This window comes from Aspergillus multicolor, assembly GCF_047715735.1.
Source record: "Aspergillus multicolor strain CBS 133.54 unplaced genomic scaffold BDW74scaffold_10, whole genome shotgun sequence".
Lineage (NCBI taxonomy): Eukaryota > Fungi > Ascomycota > Eurotiomycetes > Eurotiales > Aspergillaceae > Aspergillus > Aspergillus multicolor.
Window position 1 is genome coordinate 490,750 of NW_027395961.1, and position 23,638 is coordinate 514,387.

At 51.4% G+C, this 23,638-nt stretch overlaps 2 protein-coding genes across 2 annotated transcripts; one reads left to right on the top strand and one right to left on the bottom strand.

Annotated features, from left to right (window-relative positions):
- The first annotated feature begins 233 nt into the window (after nucleotides 1-233).
- On the top strand, nucleotides 234-2,732 carry BDW74DRAFT_152197 (MFS transporter). The gene is made up of 5 exons (XM_073724321.1): nucleotides 234-981; nucleotides 1,065-1,086; nucleotides 1,144-1,235; nucleotides 1,294-1,625; nucleotides 1,690-2,732. The coding sequence occupies exons 1-5, from the start codon at nucleotides 630-632 to the stop codon at nucleotides 2,536-2,538; spliced, it is 1,647 nt and encodes a 548-aa protein (XP_073584599.1). The 5' UTR covers nucleotides 234-629; the 3' UTR covers nucleotides 2,539-2,732.
- A 62-nt stretch (nucleotides 2,733-2,794) lies between these two features.
- On the bottom strand, nucleotides 2,795-21,911 carry nrps1 (nonribosomal peptide synthase Pes1; the record flags this gene model as incomplete). The annotated part of the gene is made up of 9 exons (XM_073728931.1): nucleotides 2,795-5,452; nucleotides 5,505-5,566; nucleotides 5,621-7,120; nucleotides 7,170-7,812; nucleotides 7,866-17,657; nucleotides 17,709-20,483; nucleotides 20,539-20,838; nucleotides 20,945-21,361; nucleotides 21,417-21,911. 9 exons carry the CDS (start codon nucleotides 21,909-21,911, stop codon nucleotides 2,795-2,797), a joined length of 18,642 nt encoding a protein of 6,213 aa, XP_073584600.1.
- Nucleotides 21,912-23,638: the final 1,727 nt, after the last annotated feature.

A 23,638-nucleotide genomic window follows, 5' to 3' on the forward strand; every position in this document is an offset into this window, starting at 1 on the left:
TTTAACGGTCTAGGGACACTAGAGCAGTTCCACCCGTTGACAGTGGCGATCCGCATCCCACAGTCCACCGGAAAAGATTCCGCTGCTCTCTTTTTGTCCGTTTGCCGCTTGGCTAAAACTTGACCCGCTAGCGACCCCGGTTTATTCATGCTTGCAGTATAGAGCTTTTCGGGCGATAGTCTGAGGGTGCGAGGTGCACTAGCTATGGTGCTGGCGGCTCAGACGGTCCTAAAGCTTTCTCCAAACCACAATCATGACTCAATGATATACTAAACTGTTCCAGGCTACAGCATTGTCGAGCTTATAGTACCTATGATCGTCCCCAGATCCACCTTATAGCCAGCGGCGTTATCGGAGGTCCGATGGATGCACGGAGCACCCGATGCTGCTGAATCGGTTAAGACGGCTCTATTCCTGAGCCTGGATCCCACGCTACGAAGACTTTTTAAGCTCTGGTTCCTGCTAGCCAAAGGCTTATTAGCCGCTGGTTCGCCCAGTCTCTGGAGTCGAAATGACGTCTGAGCCGACTTTCTTCAAAATTGTGACGATAAGGCTGGAGTCTTTTTCCTCGCCTTCTACTACACAATTAAGTACTTTACATAACAAGGACAGTACGTGAGGGACGCATCATGGATCCCTCAAAAATAGAAAGAGAGGGCGACCTCCATTCAAACCGCTCTTCTACCTCGTCCGCCGACACCGACTCCCTCTCCGACCACGACCGGGAATACAATGCTCTGCAGACGCAAACAACCGCAGCATCAGGGACGTCCCTCGAACAGCGCGCGCAGTCTGTCATATCCAGAATTAGAAGCCGGGAGCCTGGGCAAGTTGCGCGCTTTACGCATCCGCTGTCGCATACGAAAACACGAGACGACGTGATTGTTGACTTTGATGGGCCCGACGATCCTTACCGGCCGTTGAACTGGGGCTTTCGGAAGAAGGCGATCACAACGGTTTTGTACGGGCTAACGACTATGGGTATGTCGATCCCCTGTCATGTTGAACTTTATATGAGAGAATGAGAAGCAATTGAACCTGAGGCTGACTTTTTGCTTTGATAGGCGCGACATGGGCCAGTGCAATGTAAGACCAGACCGAATCTCTTTCAAACGTGCGGAGGTTCTAACCCTAAATACCTAGTTACTCAACCGGTGCCAGCCAAGTCAGCTCAGAATTTGGGATAGGCGAGGAAGTCAGTACATTGGGAACTACGTTACTGCTCTTCGGGTTTGGTGCGTTATATTAAGTGTTATCACTACCAAGTTCAACCAACTAACGTCCTCAACCCAGGCTTGGGTCCCCTCGTCTGGGCTCCCCTCTCCGAAGTCTACGGCCGCAAACCCGCCGTGCTGGGTCCGTACTTTATAGCTGCGATCTTCTCGTTCGGCAGCGCAACAGCCAAAGACGTGCAAACACTCATGTTAACCCGCTTCTTCACGGGCTTCTTCGGCGCTGCCCCGGTCACAAACACCGGCGGCGTGCTCAGCGACATCTGGACACCCGAGGAGCGCGGCGCAGCGATTGTTGGGTATGCCATGGCTGTCGTGGGCGGACCGGTTCTGGGTCCCATCGTTGGAGGCGCGATTTCGCAGAGTTATCTAGGGTGGCGGTGGACGCAATACGTATGTCTTCCCCCTCACCCATATAACCAACCAAGCCAGTAGATAGACACTAACATGCACTTAGATAACGGGCATAATGATGATGTTCTTCCTAACGCTGGACATCCTCTTCATCGACGAAACCTACCCAAACACCCTCCTAGTATACAAAGCGCAACGCCTGCGCTTCGAAACGGGTAACTGGGCCCTGCACGCCCGCCACGAGGAATGGGACGTGACCCTCAAGGAGCTCGGAAACAAGTACCTGATCCGCCCCTTCGCCCTCCTCACAACACCAATCTGCTTCCTCGTTGCCCTCTACGCCTCCTTCGTGTACGGCATCCTCTACCTCTCGCTCGCCTCATTCCCCGTCGTATTCCAGGAACTTCGTGGGTGGAATCAGGTCGTTGGCGCGCTGCCGTTCCTCGCGTACCTAGTCGGCATCCTCTTCGGCGCGACCATCAACCTCGCAAACCAGAAATTCTACATCGCCCGCTTCAAAGCGAATGATAACCGTCCAGTGCCCGAAGCACGTTTACCCCCGATGATGCTTGGCTCCGTCTTCTTCGCCGGCGGCCTGTTCATCTTCGGATGGACGTCGCAGCGGGATATCCACTGGTTCCCGTCCATGGTTGGAGGCGCATGCATGGGGCTGGGCTTCTTCACGATCTTCCAGGCGGCGCTGAATTACCTGATTGATACATTCCAGTCCGTGGCTGCGAGTGCGGTTGCGGCGAATACGTTTCTGCGGAGTGTTTTTGCGGGATGTTTCCCGCTGTTTGCGACGGCCATGTTTAGGAATATGGGGGTCCCGTGGGCGTCGAGTGTGCTGGGCTTTATCGCCATTGCGCTGATTCCGATTCCGTATCTGTTTTATGTTTATGGGCCGAGGATTAGGGCTAGGGGGAAGTGGTCGAAGGGGTCGGTTTATTGATTTTCTTCATTTGCTTTTACACCCCTCTGAGGATGATAGAGTGTTTGGTCACGATTTGGTTTCGTGGGTAATGATGGGATGATTACGATTGCATGAGCGATCACTCTATTTAGATTGCATATACCCTGGAGTTAGATACGAAGCTTGCATTGCATATGCATATAAGAATGAAAATGATTAGTATATAGTCAAACCAAAAACTTAATATTACAAAATATCGTCGATCCATAAACATCGCAAAGCGAATAAAATGCAATTATACTCGTGTAGCCAACCCCCCAAGCCTAGTAATTTTCTTCGCGAACATCCTAGCCCTATCAAGGGCACTCCACTCAGTCTTCGAAGTCGGAAGCCGGGGCACCTCCTGCCTAGAAACAGAAACGCTCCTTGGCGGCGTCCTTGCATCCACAGGGGCATAAACCGGCGCGGGAAGAGTATCAGAAGAGTCCATACTAGCATCACGCTTTGACATGTTCAATGCCACGATAGCCATATGGCCGAGGAAAGTTGAGTGCGCTAGTAGATCCTCGATACGAACATGTAGACCAGTTTCCTGCTCGATGATCCAGACGACCTGGGCTACGTTCGCGATGTCTCCGCCGAGTCCGAAGAAGGACGAGTCAAGCTGGTAGGATGTTTGTGGTTTGCTGGTGCCGGATCGGGGCTGGAGGACTTGTTGCCAGATGCGGGTGATCAGAGAGGAATGGGCGAGGATTTCAGAGAGGCTGTGGTCGTTTAGTGAGGAGAGGAGGAGGCTGTCCCTGCTTTCGGGTGTGGGTGTGTCTTCCACGACCTGAGCTGGTAGAGAGCGGATCGTTGAGGGAGACGGGAGGGCGAGATTTGGGTTGGCGACGAGACTCTGCACTGTCTCGCAGACCATGTCTAATACTGTGGAGACGAAGCTCGAGGGGATGGGTCCCTTGTTGGAGTATCCTATGGCAACGTTGATCTGGGTGGGTTGGCCGGCAAGAGGTTTGGAGAAGAGCATCAGATCTGTGAGATTATCGACGACTCCGAAACCGCCCATTTTATAGGTATTATTGTCGAGCTGCATCTGCCCTTCGTAGTCGACGTTCTGATGGAGTACGGCTGTAGTGAAAAACGTCGACTCGGGCCATTCCGTACACCGTCTGACGATCTCCCTGCACCCCAAAGACTCGTAGGTCATATTGGCTACCTGTTGGTCTTGCAGGAAGCGGAATAGATCTAAGCCCGTCCAGCGTTCTTTGAACGTGACTCGGATAGGGATAAAATTGAGGCATGGTCCGACTATGCCCTCGGCCCCGGGAACCGCATTTCGTCCGTTGACAGTAAGACCGAAGACGACGTCGTCCTGGGCACACATCTTTGCAAGGGTAATTGCCCACGCAGATTGCATGACTGTGGCGACGGTGACATTTTCCGTGGCACTGGATGGGATCTCGATAACCTTTGACTTCTGCGTGTAGCCGCCAACTTGCTCGAAGGTATTCGGCCTGTCCCGTTGGACTACCTGTGTCATTTTCGAACCTTTGAGCAGGTTTCTCCAATGCTGGTAGTGCTCTGGCGTGATGTTTCCGGGTAGAAGTCGCATATAGTTCAGGAAAGATGAAGGGGAGATGGGACTGCCTTCATATCCCATCTTGATGGCAGTCATGATCTTCGACAGGCAGAACCCGTCATACTGTGCGTGCGACAGACGGATAAGGATCCAGTGCTCATCGCTATTGACCTTGCGCACAACGTAGAACTGCACACATTGCTGACCTTGTCCTGGAGATTGTTCCTTGTCTCGTTGCTGGAGGGAGTTGCTGTACTCGTCCAAACTCTTATCCGTCTCATGGACGAAGATATCAGGCTTGACCTTGCGGAGGACCACTTGGTAGAACTGCCCATGGAAGCATACGAAGACGGTCCGAAGGATATCGAAGGCACCAACAACGCGCAGGAAGCTCTCCCTCAACCGCCGCATATCCATCGCCCCCTTTCCATCAAGGTAGAAATAGTTCAACATCCACCTCGACTCAAACATGGTTCCCGTGAGCGAGAGAGCTTGGAAGTCTGTGACTGGTAGAACATCGACTATGCCTCCCTTGAAGACTCCAACTTTCGGAGAGATGGCAGCACGCAGGGACCTATCGTCGAATTGGACTAGCATTGGCCTCAAGATGGATAACTCCTGAGACGACTCGCTCTGGGGTAGCGAAACCTTTTCTTCGACCTTCTCAACGTCACGTTCACGCTTCTCCGTATTTGCCTGAACCACTGGCTTCTTCCTGTCATTGAGCAAGGCCACCATCTTCTCAAACACGGGGTTCTTCATCACATCCACCACGCTCAACTTCATTCCTTCGTCGCGAGCCGCGCGAACCAGTTTCATAGCTGTAATGCTGTCACCACCTAACTTGAAGAAGCTGTCTTGGTACTTGACAGGATGCGGTGGCAACCCCAATGTTATGCTCCAGAGTCTCCAGAGCTGATTCTCGGCATCGTTAGGAGCCCTGTAGTCGGTATCGAGGGTTTGCGTGGACGATGCAGGCGTCTTTTCCCTCGCCACCACAAGTCCTTGAAGAGACTCTTCGATATCCCTTTCGATATGGACGAAATCATCCGATAAGTCATCGCCGTGGTTCTTCACCCAGGGTGCGGCGAACTTGCCGTCTCCGAGCATCTGGCTGACGACAAGTTTGATACGCTCATCGACAATCTTTTCAAGCAGGCTCCTGTCCATAAACTGTCCTGTGGTACTCTCCTCTTCGTCCCGGATCTTCAAGGCTGAGACTGGTCTATTTGAGTCCTCCAAGAAGCAGGTAAGAACCTCGACAATGGAGCTGGCGAAGGCAGCCGCCTCCGTCTCAGAGACAGCATCAGCCCAGTATCTCAACAGAATTCCCTCATTGCCTTTCGCACTCTCGACATTCAATGTAAATGGGTACTAAAGATACGGTTAGTCTGCAACCCTTTGGTCCAGGATCAAAATCGCTTACCTCGCAGGGGTCATGCGCCTTCTGCATCTCAAATGAAAATTCCCCAACCTCAACCTTAACCACTGAGCGATTTTGTATAGACATACAGGTATTGAACAAAGGCTCTCCCTTCCTACCAAGCGCATGCTGGATCTCCGCCAGCGAAGATCGTTGATACGGGATGCTGTCAATATGGTCGTTCTGTACAGACTTGGCGATATCCAGCAAGGTATGATTTCCCCGGAACCTAACCCTGCAGCACAGCGTATTGATGAATATGCCCACGGCATCTTGGATCCCAGGCACTGGTAAATCCCGGCCAGTGGATGGATAGCCAAAACAGACATCATCTGACTTCGTATAGCTGCGAAGAACAATTGCCCAAGTCGCGAGAATAAGGTTGGCAAATGTGATTGAATTGGTCTCACAGAAGCTTTGAAGCGCAGAGAAGCGGTTGAATGCGACGATATGTGTGCCCAGTTGGCGAGAACCGTCGTTGCTCGCAGCAACCGGTAGGTGGCATGGGCGAACACCAGAGAGACAACGCTTCCAGTAATCCAGAGCTTCGACCGCGCCTTCCTCCTTGAGGTACTTGATGTATTCGCTAAAAAGCGGTCCGGGTCCTGGAGGAAGCTGGTTGCTATAGGCTAGAGCCAGCTCCTTCAGCAGGATGGAAGCCGAGCCACCGTCGATAATAACGTGGTTCATCTCGAGCTTCATCAGCACGCGGCCAATGGATGTCTTGCAGAAGACCACCTGGTGGTAGCGGTCAGAAGTGTTGCCCCTGCTCCGAAGGCTAACGGCGTCAAGTTTATCCAACGCATCTGAATCATCACACTCAATTTCGAGTGCTTCCTCGATAGCTTCCTTGATCACGACTTGGTCAAAAGAGCCTCCTTTGCAGCAGCTGTCAACGAACACCGTCCTTAGAATCGAGTGACGAGCGACAATCATTGACCATGCGCTCCTGAGTCTTGCCAGGTCAATACTGCTATCCTCAGATCGCCGAAGCTCAAAGATAACATTGAAGATATATTCGTGCGGATCCCGTAGCTGGCTGAAGAGGATACCCTCCTGAATCGGAGAGCAAGGATAAATATCCTCGACTTGGTTCCAGCCCGCGATACCAAGGCTCGGAAGCGCTTCGCCAGTCAAGTCCCGCATCTCATCATAGGTAATGGGAAGCAACGGATAGTCACTCAATGTAGGTTGTGGCGTAATATTCTTAAGCTTGGGCAGATCCGTCTCAAATACGCTTTTACACTCGGTTATCCATTCTTGGATTCGAGCCTGGTGGCGCATGTTGCGGTTGTAGATGAAAGAGACATGAAGTTGCTCCTTGACGATCAACGCAGATACCTCGAAGAGAGCGAACCTCGGTGCGTCGGGTCCCATGTCGCTCGCTGAGTCCATTGTCATGGCACTGAAAACATCGCCGTAGTGCTGGAAGATCGAACCATCGCGCTCTAGTTGCTGGAGCTGGCCGAGATAATTGAAAAGGATCTCGAGCGGCACGGGAAACTTGTCGCTCTCGCCAGTCTCGCGAGATTGTAGTGTATTGTGAGTGAAGAAAGCGCGGCTGATTTCGTTGGTTTTGCGGCGTGTGTCCTTGACTCGTCTTAGGGTATCAAGAAGGTCTGCACTAGTTAGCATATATCCTAAACACAAAAGAAGTAGATAACTTACCAGAGCCAGCTTGAACATGCAGAGGACTCAAAGTTGTAAACCAACCAACCGTTCCCGAGGGATCAAAGGAATCCCAAGCCTCGCGCCCATGGCCTTCATTATAGATCGTGGGAACCTTCCTTTCAGTAAAAACGCGGTTGAAGGAGTGAAGAACGGCAGCAAGCAAGACCTCTACTGTCTCCGTGCGAAAGATTGAATGGCAGTCTCGAGCGACGAACGCAGTTGCACGTTTGTCCAGGGTGAAACTTTCAATATCGACATGGCCGTAGTTGTTGGGAGACCGACTCATACCCCAGTAGCCGAGGTCTGGTGGCTGACTAGCAATGGCCTTGTTGATATACTTGCTGCCATCACGCTGCACATTGCACCAGGACTGGAATGACAGGGGCGCGTCGGAGGAAAGCGACCCGTTTTCGATGAAGTCCTCGAGCTCTTGAAGGACAATGCGCCAGGAAACCACATCCACGCATAGGTGGCTGGCTACCAGGAAAAGAATCTGCTCGCCGTCTTTCTCGAAAAGGTCTGCTGCGACTACGGGCCCCGATTGGACGTTCAGGGAGCACTGAGTGTTCGCAATCTTGCTTCGCATATCGCTAGAACTTTTACTAACGTGGGTGCGGAACTTGTAAGCTGAATCAACGCCCTGCAGTATGGTCAGTCTTGAAATCCCATGCCAGAAATGTTTGAGATACACACTTTGGTAGTTCTTTGCTGCCATGTTCCGTCTGTAGACTTGCTGAAGCGTGCCCTGAACATGCCGTGCTTTCGAACAACGGCCCTGATAGCATTCTCCAGGACAGTCGGCTCAACCCTGTTTGCAAGACGAACAGTGATGCTCTGGTTGAATCGCCCAGATCCCTTCAGCACAGCAGGGGATGAGCGGAAGAACAGCTCTTGGATTGGAGATAGTGCAAATGGACTGCTCAATTCTGCCACTCTCTTCGTTGGAACGGGCTTAGTGTCACACCATGCAGCAAGTTCTTCAATCGACTTCGCTTGAAGAATGCGGTTGAGCGGCAGATTCAGCCCGCATTTGCGAGCTTTCGATACTACAGCTATACCAGTGATACTGTCTCCCCCAAGGTAGATGAATGACCGGTTAGGATCGACCTTGTGTATGGGTAGATTGAGGACCTGAGCAAAGATACCCTGGATGATTTCAGGAATTGTGTTGGGCCCGCTACGGTCCTCATCCTCCTCTTCTATAGCATCCGGCTCAGCATCGCCGTAGTCTTGCATGATGCGATCGTAAGTAGATTCATCAAGTTGTTCGAGCCAAGTGGAAATCCGCTTCCTGTCCATCTTCTCAGAGACAAGCATTGGAACGTTTTTGATCACTGCCCAAGCTTGCGGCACCATGTAGTGGGGAAGCTGCTCCTCGACCCTCTTCTGAATTGCGTTGGTTTCTCGATGCCCAACCCTCGACATATCCTTTTCGCTGACGAGTTCGCAAGCACTACTGGCGATCATGCTCGGATCTGATGTGAGCGACTTCAAAGACATAACTGCGACCAGCTTCTGCCGTAGGGGACCTGTCCGGGGAAGCATGACAACCGCGTTTCGAACGGTCTGGTTCGCAAACAGGCGGTGCTCGATCTCTCCCAGCTCCATGCGCTGTCCGTGCAGCTTCACCTGGTGGTCCTTGCGGCCAATATACTCAATCGACCCGTCGGAGTTGTACTTGGCCAGATCACCAGTCTTGTAGATCCTCCTTGGAGACGACAAGGAGCTTGGAAAATTCTTGATCCACGCTGGCTCATCCACAAAATGCTCTGCAGTCTTCGTGGGATTCTTAAGATATTCCCTCGCAAGAGTTGATCCTTCAAGTACGAGTTCTCCAATGGCTCCCAGAGGCGCGAGTCGGTCATGATCATCCGGGTCAACGATCCAGGTCAAGGTATTCGGGAGCCCATAACCAATGCAGGTAGAGCTGTGATTGGCGTAGTCCCGAGCCACAAGCGCAAACACAACAGTTTCAGTAGGACCATATGCTCCCTTGAAGTTCACGTGGTGTTTCCAGTTTTTCACGACTTCGCTAGATAGGGCTTCGCCGCCGCAGGTAAGAACTTGCAGGGATGGCACAGACGACGGCTCAACAATGCTAGCAACGGAGGGTGTCAAGAAGCTCCAGGTAACGTTCATTCGTTGCATGGCGCCTGGAATGTCATTCAAGCGCTCGTCCTCGCTTGGAATGCAAATGCAGGCTCCTAGCATCAAAGTGCCGAGTACCTCCAAGATGGCCGCATCAAAGGTAAGAGATGCAAACTGGAAGACCCTGGAGTCCTTGTTCAGCTCGATAACGGGAGCAAACCCAACGATACTGCTGCATACTGCTCGGTGCTCAACAACAATACCCTTAGGTCGACCCGTGCTTCCTGATGTAAAGATCGCATACGCCACGTTCGACGGGCTGGTATTGAAATGCGCTCTCTTGGTAGTCGTGACTGTGCTGTAGGCTGTGATGGTGTCCTTGCTCACCGGAATGATAGTGCCGACAGAACCCAGATAGCGGTTGCGGAGTTGCGGGGAACAGAGTATAATATCGGCCTCGATCTCTTCCAAAATCTCCTTGTGTCTTGAAACAGGGTGTGAAGAATCAAGTGGGATGAAAGCACCTCCTGCAAGTAGGACACTCAGGATAGTGACTATCGCCCACATGGACTTGTCCAGGCAAACGGGAACATAGGTTTCCGGTCCAACTCCGCAGGAAACGAGATATGCGGAAAAGGAAGACGCAAGCTGCATCATTTCCTGGTATTTGAGGTCACCATCCCACGAGCAGATAGCAGGTGCTTGCGGTTGCAACAGAGCGTGTTCGCGGATAAAGTCATGGACGCACTTGTCGATGCATGTCACCTGTCGCTGGTTCCAGCTGGAAATACTCTGTTTATCCAAAGGACTAGCGACGTCAACACCACCAACCGTCATCGACATGTCTCGAGGAACGCTGAGAAGTTGCTCAATCACAAAGCTGAACTGCCCTATCAATCTTTCTGCCTGCCAACTGTCGAGTACCGTTTCATCGTAGTTGGCCTGGATCAGTAGCTTCGAGCCGGAAACCTGGCATTGAACCACAAGGGGTTGAGTGAAGAAGTCTCCTTGTGTTTCCCGCTCCACCCAACTCCAAATGTCCTCGTTCAGATGCGGGTTATCCGACTGTATCAGGAGCAGGTTCTGGAATCTGCATGCAAGCGCTGTGTCGCTGCTGAGCTTTTGGATCCGCTGGAGGCCGTGATGCTGGTGTGGTATCATAGCCGCGGTCACTTTGCGCACATCGGAAAGAAACCGACTGAGCGGAAGTTTGTTGTCAACCCGTATGCGCATGGGCACAGTGGTGATAACTGGCCCTGCAATGTCTGCGATGCCTGGCATATCGACGTTTCTTCCCGCAAGCGTTTCACCAAAGCAGACATCGCCAGAGCCAGTGTGAACGGAAAGCACAATAGCCCAGGCGGAACGAATCAATTCAGGAACCGTAACATCACTACCTCTGGGTGACCTCGAGATATCCACAGTGCGGCGTTGTATACTACCTGCCCCAGTGGAAATCGACTCCTTGTTCTTCTGCGGAGGGAAAGCCTCAGAAGACAAACCGTTGAGATAAGATTTCCAGAAGGTATCTGACTGTTGCATATCACGCTGAAGCAAATGATTGATGAAGAACTTGTACGGAACAGTCGAGTTCTGGGAGGATGATCCGGCATAGACATCTTCGACCCTTTTGAGAATCTGCGGGACAATCCAACCGTCATAGAGAGCATGGTTGATAGTCCACACGAAGTAGCGCACAGAGGACCCAAGTTGAACGATTGCGTACTTTGCCAGCAGAGCTCCGCTACCCTCAACTGTATCATCAGTCACATTTTCAAGCGAAGTCTCAAGTGTCCAGGAGATCCTTTCCCTCTTGATAACAATTTGGAAGAAACCAGCATCTTCAACGTGAACAATTCGAGTCCGAAGGATGTCGAGTTCGTCGACGGTTTGCTGCCATGCTGCCTTGAATCTCTCGAGATTGATATTTGAGGAGAGGCGGTAGGGGACTCGGGCAACGTAGGCTCCTGGGTTCTTGATAGAGAGAGCAAGCAGCCCTTCCTGCACCGCAGTGCATGGATAGATATCGGCGACGGAATCTTTGGCGACACCACACTGTTCAGAAACTTCTTCAAGAATTTTGGGCAACGGTTTTGAGTCAGGGATCATAGTGAAAGGTCCGAGATCCGGTCTTTGCGTAGCCTCTTCGACATCCACACAACACTTAGCCATGTCTACAAGGACAGGGCGCTCGTAGATCTGGGCAACCGTCAAAGAGATATCTTGAACCCTTGCGGCTACCACCAACTTCATGGCGGAGAATGAATCCCCGCCGATTCCAAAGAAACTGTCTTCGGCGCTGATAGAACCGGGTTCGATCTCAAGAACCTTTGCCCACAGGTCTCGAAGGGACGACTCCGCTGCTTGTGCCACCGCGCGGCCTGATCCAGAGTTCATAATCATGTAAGATCTCAGTTGCTCCTTGGGAAGGGCTTGAACCATCGTCCGCAGCCCCTTTCGGTCGAGCTTGCCGGTGCTGCTGAGGGGTAGATACTGAACCGGGAAGTAGAGCTTGGGTATCATGATTTGCGGCAGGACTTGGCTTAGAGCATCGTGAAGTTTGCTGATTGTCTTTTGGACAGAGTCAGAGAGAGGGAGTAGTAAGCTTGAAGAAACGCTCTGCTCCGAGGCTGCACTTCGTGAGTCGTGTCCATCGACAGTAATAAACGCGGCCAAAGTTTTCGCTACCGATTTTGCCTCCGGCACGACGATCTCAACAGCGACTTGTGTATTTGCTGAAGACAGTAAAGTGCACTGTTGCTCGATCTCTTCCAGCTCGATGCGTTGCCCATTGAGTTTGACCTGAGTATCCTTGCGAGAAATGAAGCAGATGTTTCCGTCGGACTTGTAGCGCACCAAATCACCAGTCAGATACATGCGGCTAGTTTTCCTAAACACATGTCGGAGCCCTGGATTTTGGGACCATCGAGGCTGTGAAATAAACACCTCTTCTGTCTTCTTAGCATTGTTGAGGTAGCCGCGAGCGATAATGTCTCCCTCTATCACGAGCTCTCCGACAGCCCCGATAGGAAGGATGCGGTTGCGATTGTGAGGATCGACGATCCAGGACCGGCCGGACAGGGCTGTGCCAATAGAACTGCAGTCATCGTCCACTAGGACTCCATCTTGATTGATTTTCAGACTGGTCGTAGCGAAGATGGTGGACTCGGAGGGTCCGTACGCTTCGAAGAATCGGATCCCCCTGTCGATCCATGGCAGGACATGGGTCTCTGTCACTTTCTCGCCTCCGACGTATAACGTTTTCAATGTCGGGACACTGTTCGGATCCAGTGTGCTGAGAACTGTTGGGGTGAAGAATGCGGAGTTTACATTCATCCTCGCGATTGCCCCGGCTAGGTCGTTCATGCGCTCTTCGTCACTAGGCATGCATACACATGCGCCTACCATGAGAGTGATTGTTATCTCAAGAATGCTAGCATCGAAGGTGAAGCTTGAAAATTGCAATGGACGGGTGTTCGAATCGATGCTCAAGATCTTCGCAAAGCATGAGGAGGCAAGGACGAGCGCGACATGTTCGATAACGGTGGTTTTCGGCGTTCCGGTAGTCCCTGAAGTAAAGATCGCGTAGGCTGCATTGTGGATATTCGTAGTCGGCAGTCTTCGCACTCTTGATGGATTGGGCATCTTTTCAAGCGCATCATGATCCACAACCAGTGCGGCCTCGCAGATCCGAGATGCTTTCTCCAGATATCGTGTCGAACACAGCACAATTGGAGCGTCAATATCATTGACAAGGCTCTGCAAGCGGCTTTCTGGGTGAGCAGGGTCCAGGGACGCAAAGGCCCCGCCAGCTTTTAGAACAGCAACCTGTGCAATGACAGCCCAAGCGGACTTCTCGAAGCATAGGCCAACAAAGACGTCTGGACCAACGCCTCGGTTTGCCAGTTGGACAGCAAGCTTTGTTGTCAAGTAGTCAAGCTGTGCGTAACTAAAGTCCCCGTCCCAGGAGCATATGGCCTGCGCTGAAGGCCGTGCAAGTGCCTGTTCATGAATAATAGCGTGCGCACATCGCGTTGGTCGTTCGGGAAGTGTTGCATTCCAGGAGCTCACTGCATGGCAGGAACGTTGACCGAAGAAATCAACATTCTTGATCAATTGACTTGTTTCAAAGAGCGGGAGAACCGAGTTCACAGTAGATTCAAAGCAATCGACTATATGGCCCATATCTGTTTCCGAAAGACTCGTTCCTTGGTAATGGAAGTTGACCTCCACTGATGAGGTAGAGACACTGGCGTTGACGACTATTAGAATATCGTTGCTGAACTCAGCCACTCCTGGTATGGTTTTCTCGTAATTGAAAACGGTATTGAAGATCGAGGAGTTCTCAGACCCGATGGCGCGGTGGATCTCAAAAAGCGACATCTGGTGATTCAACATGCGCTCCACATCCGCTTTCCTCTTCTGCATAACGTCTCGTAACTCCAGATTGTCGTTCAAGTCGATTCGGCAAGGCAATATGCAGGCCGAACCGTTCTTTATAGGAACATTGTAGCCAAAGCAAATGTCTTCCAGGCCGGTATAGCATCGCAAGACCAAGGCCCAGATCGTTTGAAGGAAAATGTCCGGGGTGATTACCAAGTCGTTGCATGCATGCCGTATCTGTGACGAATTCGATAGCTGCAGGCTCATAGTGCTGAACTTGCCATGCTCTTTCTTCGGAGTCAATTCCAGGAACAGGCATGGCTCAATATCAGCCAAGTGCTCTTTCCAGTAGTCGACGGTTTCGTTGAAGACTTGAAGACTTCCACCACTTTTTGGTAGATTGACGATTCCCTCCTCCAGGTCAGCAGATAGTCGGAAAATATCCAAGCACTCGCCAAACAGAGCTAGTAGCTGGTCAACCTGGGAGCTGTATATGACCCTATCATCGTAACGAGCCACTAGATTCACGCCAGTCTCCTCAAGTGCACAGAAAACCGCAAGGGGGCAGACATCGAGCTCGGAGTGAAGATTCTCTTTGTTTTCTAGGCTTTTTAAAAGGACAATCTGCTGCTCCATGCTCATGGATGAGATTGAAAGAGCAGACTCAAAGTCCAAAGCCCGTGCGGTGTCAGCATTGATGTTCCTGATACTCGAGATCGGTGTCTTCTCGAAAGGTCTAGCCTCTGCCAAAGAAGAGGAGGTTCGATCCAGAAGGCCAGAAATGGTGATTGAGTTATCCACCTGAATTCGGCGAGGAATTATCGTTCCCTGCGGTGGAAGTTGTTCGGTCAAATTACCGCTATTCTCAGTGTCAATCAAGAGTTCGCCAAAGCATATATCTTCAGACTGCGTATAGCTGTGGATGGCCAATGCCCACGCACATAATAACACAGCTCTTGCGTTGGATTTCTGTAACGCTCCTCCCCACGGTGATGTCAGGCTTTTCGCAATCATCTTCGGAGCCGGTGTTTCTGATAGTGTCAATGGCTGCATAATGAACCTCCCTGAAAGTGAAGGCTTCTCCAGTTGATGCCGCCAGAAGTCTCCGAACTTCTTCGCATCATACTCGAGTAGGGAGGCAGTTGGAAAATTCCGTGCTGCATCCCTCAGAAGTGAACGATCGACTGTTCCCAGTGGGGTCAAAGGTAGTCCTGACACAGGGAAGTACAGGCTAGGAACCTGGCTTGGGGGCAACGAAGCTGCTAAAGCAGTATGTAGCTTGGTCATAAGCACGTGAAAGTCGCTGGTCTTTGGTGAAATTTCCGTCATCGTTTTCGCATTAGTAATTGAGTTGTCGCTTGTTGAGAGAACGAAGACAGCAATGCAGGTCTTTGGGTACTCTTCAACCTCCAGCCCGAGAGACTCAACGATGCAGCTATAACCCGGGATATCCTGTGTACTCAGAAATTGTTCAATCTTAAAGGCAAGCATTTGCTGCCTGTGGTCTGTCAAACTCTTCTTTCCCAAGTACACTAGGGTTCCGTCGGTGTTGTATCGAGCCATATACCCTGTTCTGAACATCTGCGGGCGCCGCTTTGGGAAGAGAGAGTATGGCCGCTTTGAGGACTCGACAACGCCATATTCTTCCTTCGGGAACATCTCTTTGGTCTGTTTCTCATCGCACAGGTAGCCTCGCGCTACACCGGCGCCCTCTATCACCAGTTCGCCAACGCATCCCACAGGAACCAAGCGGGTGGAGTCAAAGACGTCAGCGATCCACGAGCAGCATCCTGCACTTGTTCCAGTAACAGATGGTGTGCTCAGGCCTTCAAAAATCGAGGCTTGAATGCAGGTTGAGGAACACTCGGCTATTCCCATGAAAAAGAGAAGCTGAACTTGTTCTGACCACACTTGTTCGACTTCTCTTGTTGGAATGTCACCAAACAGGGCAAGCACTCGGATGCTAGGGACATCTGAGGGTCGGAGAAAATAAGCAATTGATGGAGTGAGGCTGACAAGGTTCGCGTTTGTTTCGTTGATCGACACTGACAGCTGGCTTAGGCTATCACTTCTAGGAATGCAAACGCAACCTCCGGACATAAAGGTACCAATTACTTCCTGGAGAAAGATATCCGATGTATAGGACGCATGTTGAAACGTCTTGGTGCCTGAAGTCATACGGGTTGCCGATGAGAAAGCTGTTGCTCGGGCCAAAATTGCACGTTGGTCGAGAACAACCGCCGAGGGTTCATGGGTGCCATTTGAACTGAAGACCACATAGCTGTCGTCATGAGGCTGTGCTGGAGATAAGTTGGTCGTGTTTGAGGCCCTGAGGAAACCGAAAAGTGATTCATCAACGCTGATGACGGTAGGGAATTGTCCTTCAAGCGACTCGGCACCAGAGGGAGATGTCACTGCAGTGTGTGCACCGTGATCAACAAGCCACCTATCTAGGTTGCTCTTTGGTTGCGCCTCAATTCTGGGCACGCATATGGCACCAGCTTTGAAAATAGCTAGTATAGTCACGATTTGCCAGGCGGATTTGCCGAAGTAAATTGGCACCAAAGTTCCCTTGCGTACCCCGAGTTGCGAAAGATACGCAGCCAAGTATGACGACAGGTGTTCGAGGTCGCCGTAATGGAGGGTTTTGTCCCAAGAAGCGATGGCAGGTGTATCTGGCTGGGAAACTGCTTTCTCTTGGATGATGTCTTGCACAAGGATATCAGCCTCCTCAAGTGGCTGTTTGTTCCACTTTCGTAAACGCTGTTTATTCCAGTCGCTCAATGTTTCCAAGCGGCCGACTTGCTCCCCTTGGTGACGAACAATGTTCTCAAGATATTTGAGAAAAATACTAGAGACGTTCTCCGCCTGTTCGTCAGACAAGGTATCCGTCCAGTAGTTCATCTCAATTTCTGCAGCCCTGTCCGAGGCCACAACGTTGACATACAAGGGATACTCGGCGGGATCCCGAATTGGGCAGGATCGGGAGAAATTTATGCTTGTGATAGACGGCGCCTCTGATTTGGTGACCTTCTGGTATGAAATCATTGTATTGGACAGCGCCATGTCAGAGAGCTGTAGTTCGTGCGTAATGTCGATGAGTGACACGTTGTTGTGCGCAAGCTGCTCCATGCAGTCACTCTGGACCTGCTGCATGAGGTCGCCAAGCGAACTGTCCCTGGAAACCTTCATTCGACAAGCGAGCACATTGATAACAGGACCAACTACTGACTCAATATCCTCAACAATGGAATCTCTTAGAGACGTCGTGTAATTGAAGCAAACGTCATCAGAGCTGCAGAAAAGGCGGAGTGTGAGCCCCCAAGCGACATTGAAGGCAGTCGACAGCGTCAAGCGGTTATCTTCGCAGGATGCCTGCAAGTCATGGAACAAATCGAAACTGGGGCGCAAGATCCTGAGTTGTTTTTGAGCGATCTTCTTGCCATCGGACAGCGTAGGGAATATGCAGGGTTCGAGATCGGCCAGGTACTTGCTCCAGTACTCAAGGCTAGCGTCTTGTGAAAGAATGCGCAGATATTGGATGTAGGCTTTGAATAGTGGTCTGCGCTGACTGATGCTTCCGTTGTAGGCGAGCCGGAGGTCCCTCAGAATGACTGCAATGGATACGCCATCCATAACTGCGTGGCTCAGTTCCAAACGGAAGAATAGTCTGCCACTTGTTGTCTCGCATAGCGTTAGGCGATGGTGAGGCTTGTATTCATTGTAAACCGCCGGAGGCTGATTGTCGAAGGTCGATACCACGTCATCATCGTTTGGACAGCTTAGGTGAAGGATGGTTGGCTCGCAGGACTTCAAGACCAGTTGAGAATATAGGTCCTGACTAGTCACGTTCTCCACGAACAAAGTTCGTAACATCGCATGGCGGGAAACAACCATCCGCCAGGCCTCCAAGAATCTCGCAGCATCAGGCTTGCTGCCCTGCCCTCGTACTTCGTAGGTGTCGTGAACGGCATACAGGGAGCTGTCTCTGGACCGCGCAAGTAAGATACCTTCCTGCATACGAGTACAGGGGTACATATCCTCTATGGTCCCAGGTGAGCTCACTCCGATGCTGGGCAATTTCTTTGCTAGCATGTTCTCAAGTGTAGGATACGTCAAGGATAACATCGGGAAATCACTCAGAGTCGGTCGCATGTCGATTGTCTGCAGTCGCTTTCCAAGAGATTTGAGTACCTCACTGCAACTAGCAATCCAAGCGCGAATCTTCTCCTGATATCGCATAAATTTGCTGAAGGAGAAAATGAAGCGCAGTCTTCCATTCACCGCAAGGGCCGATACTTCAAACAGTCCGAATCGAGGAGTATCTTTTCCGTAGTCCGATGACCCTCCGCCCTGACCAGTCTCACCGGCCATCTGGTTAAGGAGTTGGAACAAGCCGTCTTGTCGTTGCAAATCACGATGCTGGCCGACGTAGTTGAAGGAGATCTCCATTGGACAAAGGGATCTCCTTCTCTCATCTTCTGTCGAGGCTGACATGACTGTAGCAAACTGTTGCCTTCCGTTGTCTATGAAACGCCGACGAAGGTCCTTCACGAGCACGACTGTGTCGACCGGGTCATCCGTCACTTGTCCCTGTATAAAAATTGGAGAGACGGTAGTAAACCAGCCAACCGTGCGAGAGATATCGATTGATGGGTCCCAAGACTCTCTTCCATGTCCTTCATTGTATATTGCTGGCAAGGACCGGTCTTTGAAGGTTCGGCCAAATGCATGCAGAAGCGATGCTAGGAGGATATCAACCACTTCGGTTCCGCGGCTCTTGTGGCAATTCATTAAGATAGATTTCGAATCATCAGTTCCAAGTTCAAACGTTTCGCAAGTGGCATCGCCATAAGTCGGAACCTGATTCTCCATACCCCAATAGTCAAAGTCTGCCGAGGGCACATCTTCCAAGTGTCCGTCGAGACTGGTTGCCCTCTCGTCTTGCAAGTGACACCAGGTCGAAAACGGAAGAGAGTTCGTAAGTGTCGCCGTGTCTTCGGGGTGAAGTAGGATATCCTCAATGTCCTCGATGATGATTCTCCATGATACAATATCGACGACAAAATGATGGGCAACCATTGATAAGAAGCAATCGTCATTGGTGTAGAAAAGGTCGACGGACATGATCGGCCCTTCGAATGCGTTAATACGGGTTTGGCTTGCTGAGATGGCACTTTCCATCTCAATTGGCTGTTCAATATGCTGAACTCGCAATTGGTAGGACGTGTCTATCTCTTTGCTGATACGCTGGCGGAGCGCTCCTGTGGCTGTATCTTGAACGAGTCGTGTTCTGAGCATGGAGTGTCGCTCAGTGATCACTTCTATTGCATGCCGTAGATCGTGCGCGCTGACCCGTCGGTTCACTCGGGTACGCATACTCTGATTGAAGTAACCCTGGCCCTCCTTCCGGACCATGAAATGAAGCTTCTGTATAGGAGAGAGTTCAAAAGGTTCGTATGTTGTCTCGTGATATACCACGACGTTCTTGGTCTCCTGAACGCGGGTAGCGAGATCTCGGATTGATTTGCTCTGCAACACGTCCTGCACCGTAACACCCAACCCCTGTTTCTTGCAGTAGCCCATGCAGGTTATTGCAGCTATAGAGTCGCCGCCAAGAGTAAGGAACCCGTCTTCAAGACTCAGCTTGTCACGGGGTATGGCGAGGACGCGACTCCATATGGACGTCAACCGATTTTCCACTGTTATCTCCAGGTGCGTGGCACTTGTGGAGTCTGTAGCGTCGGAGTCAGAACCTTGGGCGTGGATATCATCTTCCAGGTCTGTAACCCATTTTATGATCTCTTTCCTGTTCAATTTCCCAGATGGCAGCAATGGTAAGGCTTCCACACATAACCATACTGCAGGAATCATATACGTAGGTAGCTGCTTCGACAGTTGCTCACGGAATTCCGCAGTAACTTGGGCTCTTTCCGAAGGTGGGAGGAGCATGAGCGGCATGGTATCCACGGATACTTCTTTTTTCAAAGAGACCGCGGCCACTATCTTTCCCTTCGCGAATCCTGATTTGCATAGGAATGCTATGCAGTGTTTGACTGTGGGAAGAGCGCTGATAGAGTACTCGATCTCACCCAACTCGATGCGTTGCCCGTGAAGTTTGATCTGCGTGTCTTTTCTTCCTATGAAAGTCAGCGAGCCAGAGTCAGAATTGTACCTTACCAAATCTCCGGTCTTGTAAAACCTTCGATCGCCGCACTTAGAATCCCGCTTTGTCCATGAAGGGTTGTATATGAAGACCTCGTCCGTCTTCTGCGGATTGTTAATGTAGCACCGAGCAAGGGTGGGTCCCTCGAGCAGCAGCTCCCCTGGGCTTCCAACGGGCACAAGCTGGTTGTGGTCGTCCGGGTTCACCACCCAGAAAAGCGTCCCCGTCGGTAACCCAACGTCTCGGCAGTCATAGTTCACGTCGATATCTTCCTTGATAGAAGAGCAGACGGCCGCCTCTGTGGGCCCATATCCATTGAGGAGCCGGATATGTAGCCACCTTTCCAGGTCGGTTCGAGACATTGCTTCTCCCATTAAGAGGATAGTCTTTAGCCCTGGGACACTCGACGGGTCGACAAGTCTGGCAAAAGATGGAGTCAGAGACGTAAAGTTGACTCTCATCCTGGTGATTGCCTTGACTATATCGTTCAAACGTTCTTCATTGCTCGGCACACATATACAACCTCCATGTATGAGTACTGCCAGCGATTCGGCAAGACTGCAGTCGAATGTATGGGCTGCAAATTGTAATTTGCGAGTATCAGCGTTCAAGCCCATGGGGCCGCCAAATGCCGTAGCACAGGTAACGAAAGACCTGTGCTCTATCAGCGTACCCTAATAGAGTGTGAGGCACGAAGACACAGACTTCTCGGAGGATTGTAAGACTGACCTTGGGCTGTCCTGTTGAGCCAGAAGTGAAAATCAGGTAAGCTGCGGTGGTGCTTTTAGCTACTTCCTTGACATATCTCCCGGTTGAAGTAGACATGTCGGCGAAGAATTGCTCGTCCAGCGGTACCAATTTCTTGGCCACCGGGCTCAGAATCCCTGACCTGTTTCTGGAGCATAACATAATTTTCGCGTCCACTGAGTCGACCAACGACCGCAATCGAGAGGTCGGATGAGTTGGGTCAAGGGGAACAAATGCGCCGCCAGCTTTCAAAACACCGAGCATAGCCACGATATTCCATTTCTACATAGTCGTTAACTCCCGCATAATAGCGAAGCCGCTTTTGCATTCGCGAGGATGAATCAATGAGGGGATCCGGCCCGGTAGAGTGTGAAGGGAAAGCACGCACCGATTTATCAAAGCAGAGGGCAACGAGCGTCTCCGGACCAACTTCATGAGCTTGTAGATGATACGCAAGCTCAGAACTGAGATCGTCCAATTCTCCGTAGGTAAAATTGCCATCCCAAGAGCAAACAGCTTCTCGCTCCGGGTGGAGTCGGGAGGTCTCGCTGATAACATCGTGAATGCAACGGTCACGGGCCTCTGGCACCGCCGAGTTGAACTTATAGATACGCGCCCAGTCATGCTCAAGGAAGCAACCTGCATCAAGAACGGGAGTATCTTGGCTGGAAGCGGCTTGGTCCAGCAACTGCTCGAAGTACCGAGCGACACTTTCCATTTGTGTCGTAGAAATCTCCGTATTCCACCATTCCAAGAAGATGCAAACATCGTCTTGCAGAACCTTCACGTGAAGTCTGGCGCGACACTAGGAATATATTAGAGGGTGATACCACAGTCTATGATCTTTATCTATACCATACCTCTTCTGGAAGTATACTCGGGAGCACGGGTCGTACAGAAGTCCTTGCTTTCCCACGATCACCGCAGACTCGTACCATGACCACGGTATTAAACAGAGAGTAACTATCGTAGTCCGCATTGAGGCACCCGCCCGCGCCGACGTCAGTTTGACAACCGTTCTTACCCCCGGATTTCTCCAAGAGGGTTTTGATTGTATCCTGCTCATCGATCGTGAGCTTGCACGTCAAGAGCCTTTCGGCGTCCGACGAATTGGGCCCAAAGGCCTCAGCACCAAAGCGCCGGTATCCAAAACAAACATCCTCCAAGCCAGTATACCGGTACAGTAGCAACCCCCACGCAGTCTTTAGGATGGGGTCTAATGAGTTATGTTCAAACGCGGAGAGTAATTTCGCGTTCTGCGCTGACGTCGTTCTTGCTCTAATCGAGACGGGTCGTTTGAGGCCGTTAGAGGTGGTACCGAAGCTGGGGAGAAAACACTGCGCCTGCTGGGCCATTTTCACGTCAATCAGTTATGGGTATCAACCAATGCACAGAGACTAGTGAGTGGAAAGCAAAGAACGAGGAGTTCGCTTGCAACGGTGGGCAAGGCACGCTGTGTTGCTCTTATTAGCGGTTTTAAATAATCATGCGGCTTCTGCTTCTGAGGGACAAAAATAGCCTGAGGTGCTAGCGATGCAACCGAAGAAGCTCACAGGGTGCTCCAAGCACGTCGCGGAAGAGTGAGTATGGGCTTCTCAGGACCCAATGGCAGGGCTTCGCCCTGAATAGCGTAAAAGGGGTTTGCCATCGAGCAATTGGGCTCTCAGGTACATCCAGCATCCCCTTGCTTATTCTGGAGATGGATGGCGAAGACTTGGCTAGCCCGGTGGCTTTGGATCTCTGCATCCACCCCATGTATTTGCAAATAATGGCTTCAGCCCTCAAGCGCCTGAAGCAGCGGGGTGGGTTAAGTCGGGCGTAGTAAAGTGGCGTCAAGGTAAGAGGAACACTGACCCGGGTAGGCCGGTAGGAGGAGGCCAGGGCTGAGCTTGCACGAGGACATGTCACATCGCATTGTTCGTTTCATGTCGTCGATGGCTTGATGGCAATGCTTCCGAGGGTATACAGGGTGTATGCACCATTGACGCGCCATGTGGAGGCTGAGAGGACCCCAGTCGAATGCGGAACAGTCCAGGCCAGGTGAGACTTTTCTCCCTTGCTCTGCAGGCCTGTCAAAATAATTCTAGAAAAGGATGAAAGTCTCCCAAAGAGGAAGCTTGCACGATCTGCCTTTAGGAAACTCCGACGCTGCAAGTTGAGGATGGAAGAGCTGGGCGAGGGGCGAGAGGGGCGAGGATGCAGTCAAGTGTGCCGGGGTGTTGATGGCTGAGAAGGAAGGAAGCAAGTGACCCCGGGGCCTCGAGGTCGGGAGCGCCCGCCGGCTACCTGCAACGCTCAATTGCATCCAGACTGGAATCCCGCATGCACCTTCTCATTAATGAACTGCAGACGTTCCTCCAGACATCCTTCGTGGTGTTCGGCGCATGTTTACCAACCGCTTTCAGTTGACACTCTAATCTAGTAATCTAGAGACGCAATGACAGTGCGCATGTGTCGGGGTTTTCCATCTCCAGGGCTGGATGCGAGTCCTACTGAATACGGATTTTATTTCACCTAATTGATACGAGGCCAGTGGCCTCCACAAGGCCGACTAGGAGGCCGGGAGTCCCACAACGCTGGGAGCTGCCAGGGCAGGAAGTGGCATCCTCGGGTTGCTCAGCATAAGTGCATCATAGATTCGCATAAGGTTGAGTCCATTTGTCCAGTTGTCCAGCTGAGGTAAGGTGAGACTCGGACCCTGAGCAACCTTGTGAGTGAAGAGTCCTCAACACCTTCTAGAGCAAATTGCGATGGTCCCTTGATGGTGAGATTCAAATGAGTACGGAACATCTGCAGGGCACTTCTGGTCGATGACACAATTTCGAGAGCATCGGGATCCGATGCCAACGCCATAGTGGCAAGGAAACCAGGCTTTGCTCCCACCAAGGAAAACACACCAAGTATCAGGCTAATTCGGTCTGTCTTTCCAACATTCGGTCCGCAAGCATCCTGATTGGGCTTCAATGGCTACTGTACGGAGTACGTTCTAGCAACCGAAATCCTGGATCTGAGGCCACTTCACCGATTCTACCCACATTCTAGCGTGGATCTCGCCCTAGGACGTTGGATCAGTTGACGTGTA

Excerpts from the sequence above, each read along its gene's own strand:
- BDW74DRAFT_152197 (XM_073724321.1), top strand. The coding sequence starts at position 630 with ATGGATCCCTCAAAAATAGAAAGAGAGGGCGACCTCCATTCAAACCGC. Across the intron at positions 982-1,064 it reads GTACGGGCTAACGACTATGG|GCGCGACATGGGCCAGTGCA; the intron begins GTATGTCGATCC and ends TTGCTTTGATAG. Across the intron at positions 1,626-1,689 it reads GGTGGCGGTGGACGCAATAC|ATAACGGGCATAATGATGAT; the intron begins GTATGTCTTCCC and ends ACATGCACTTAG.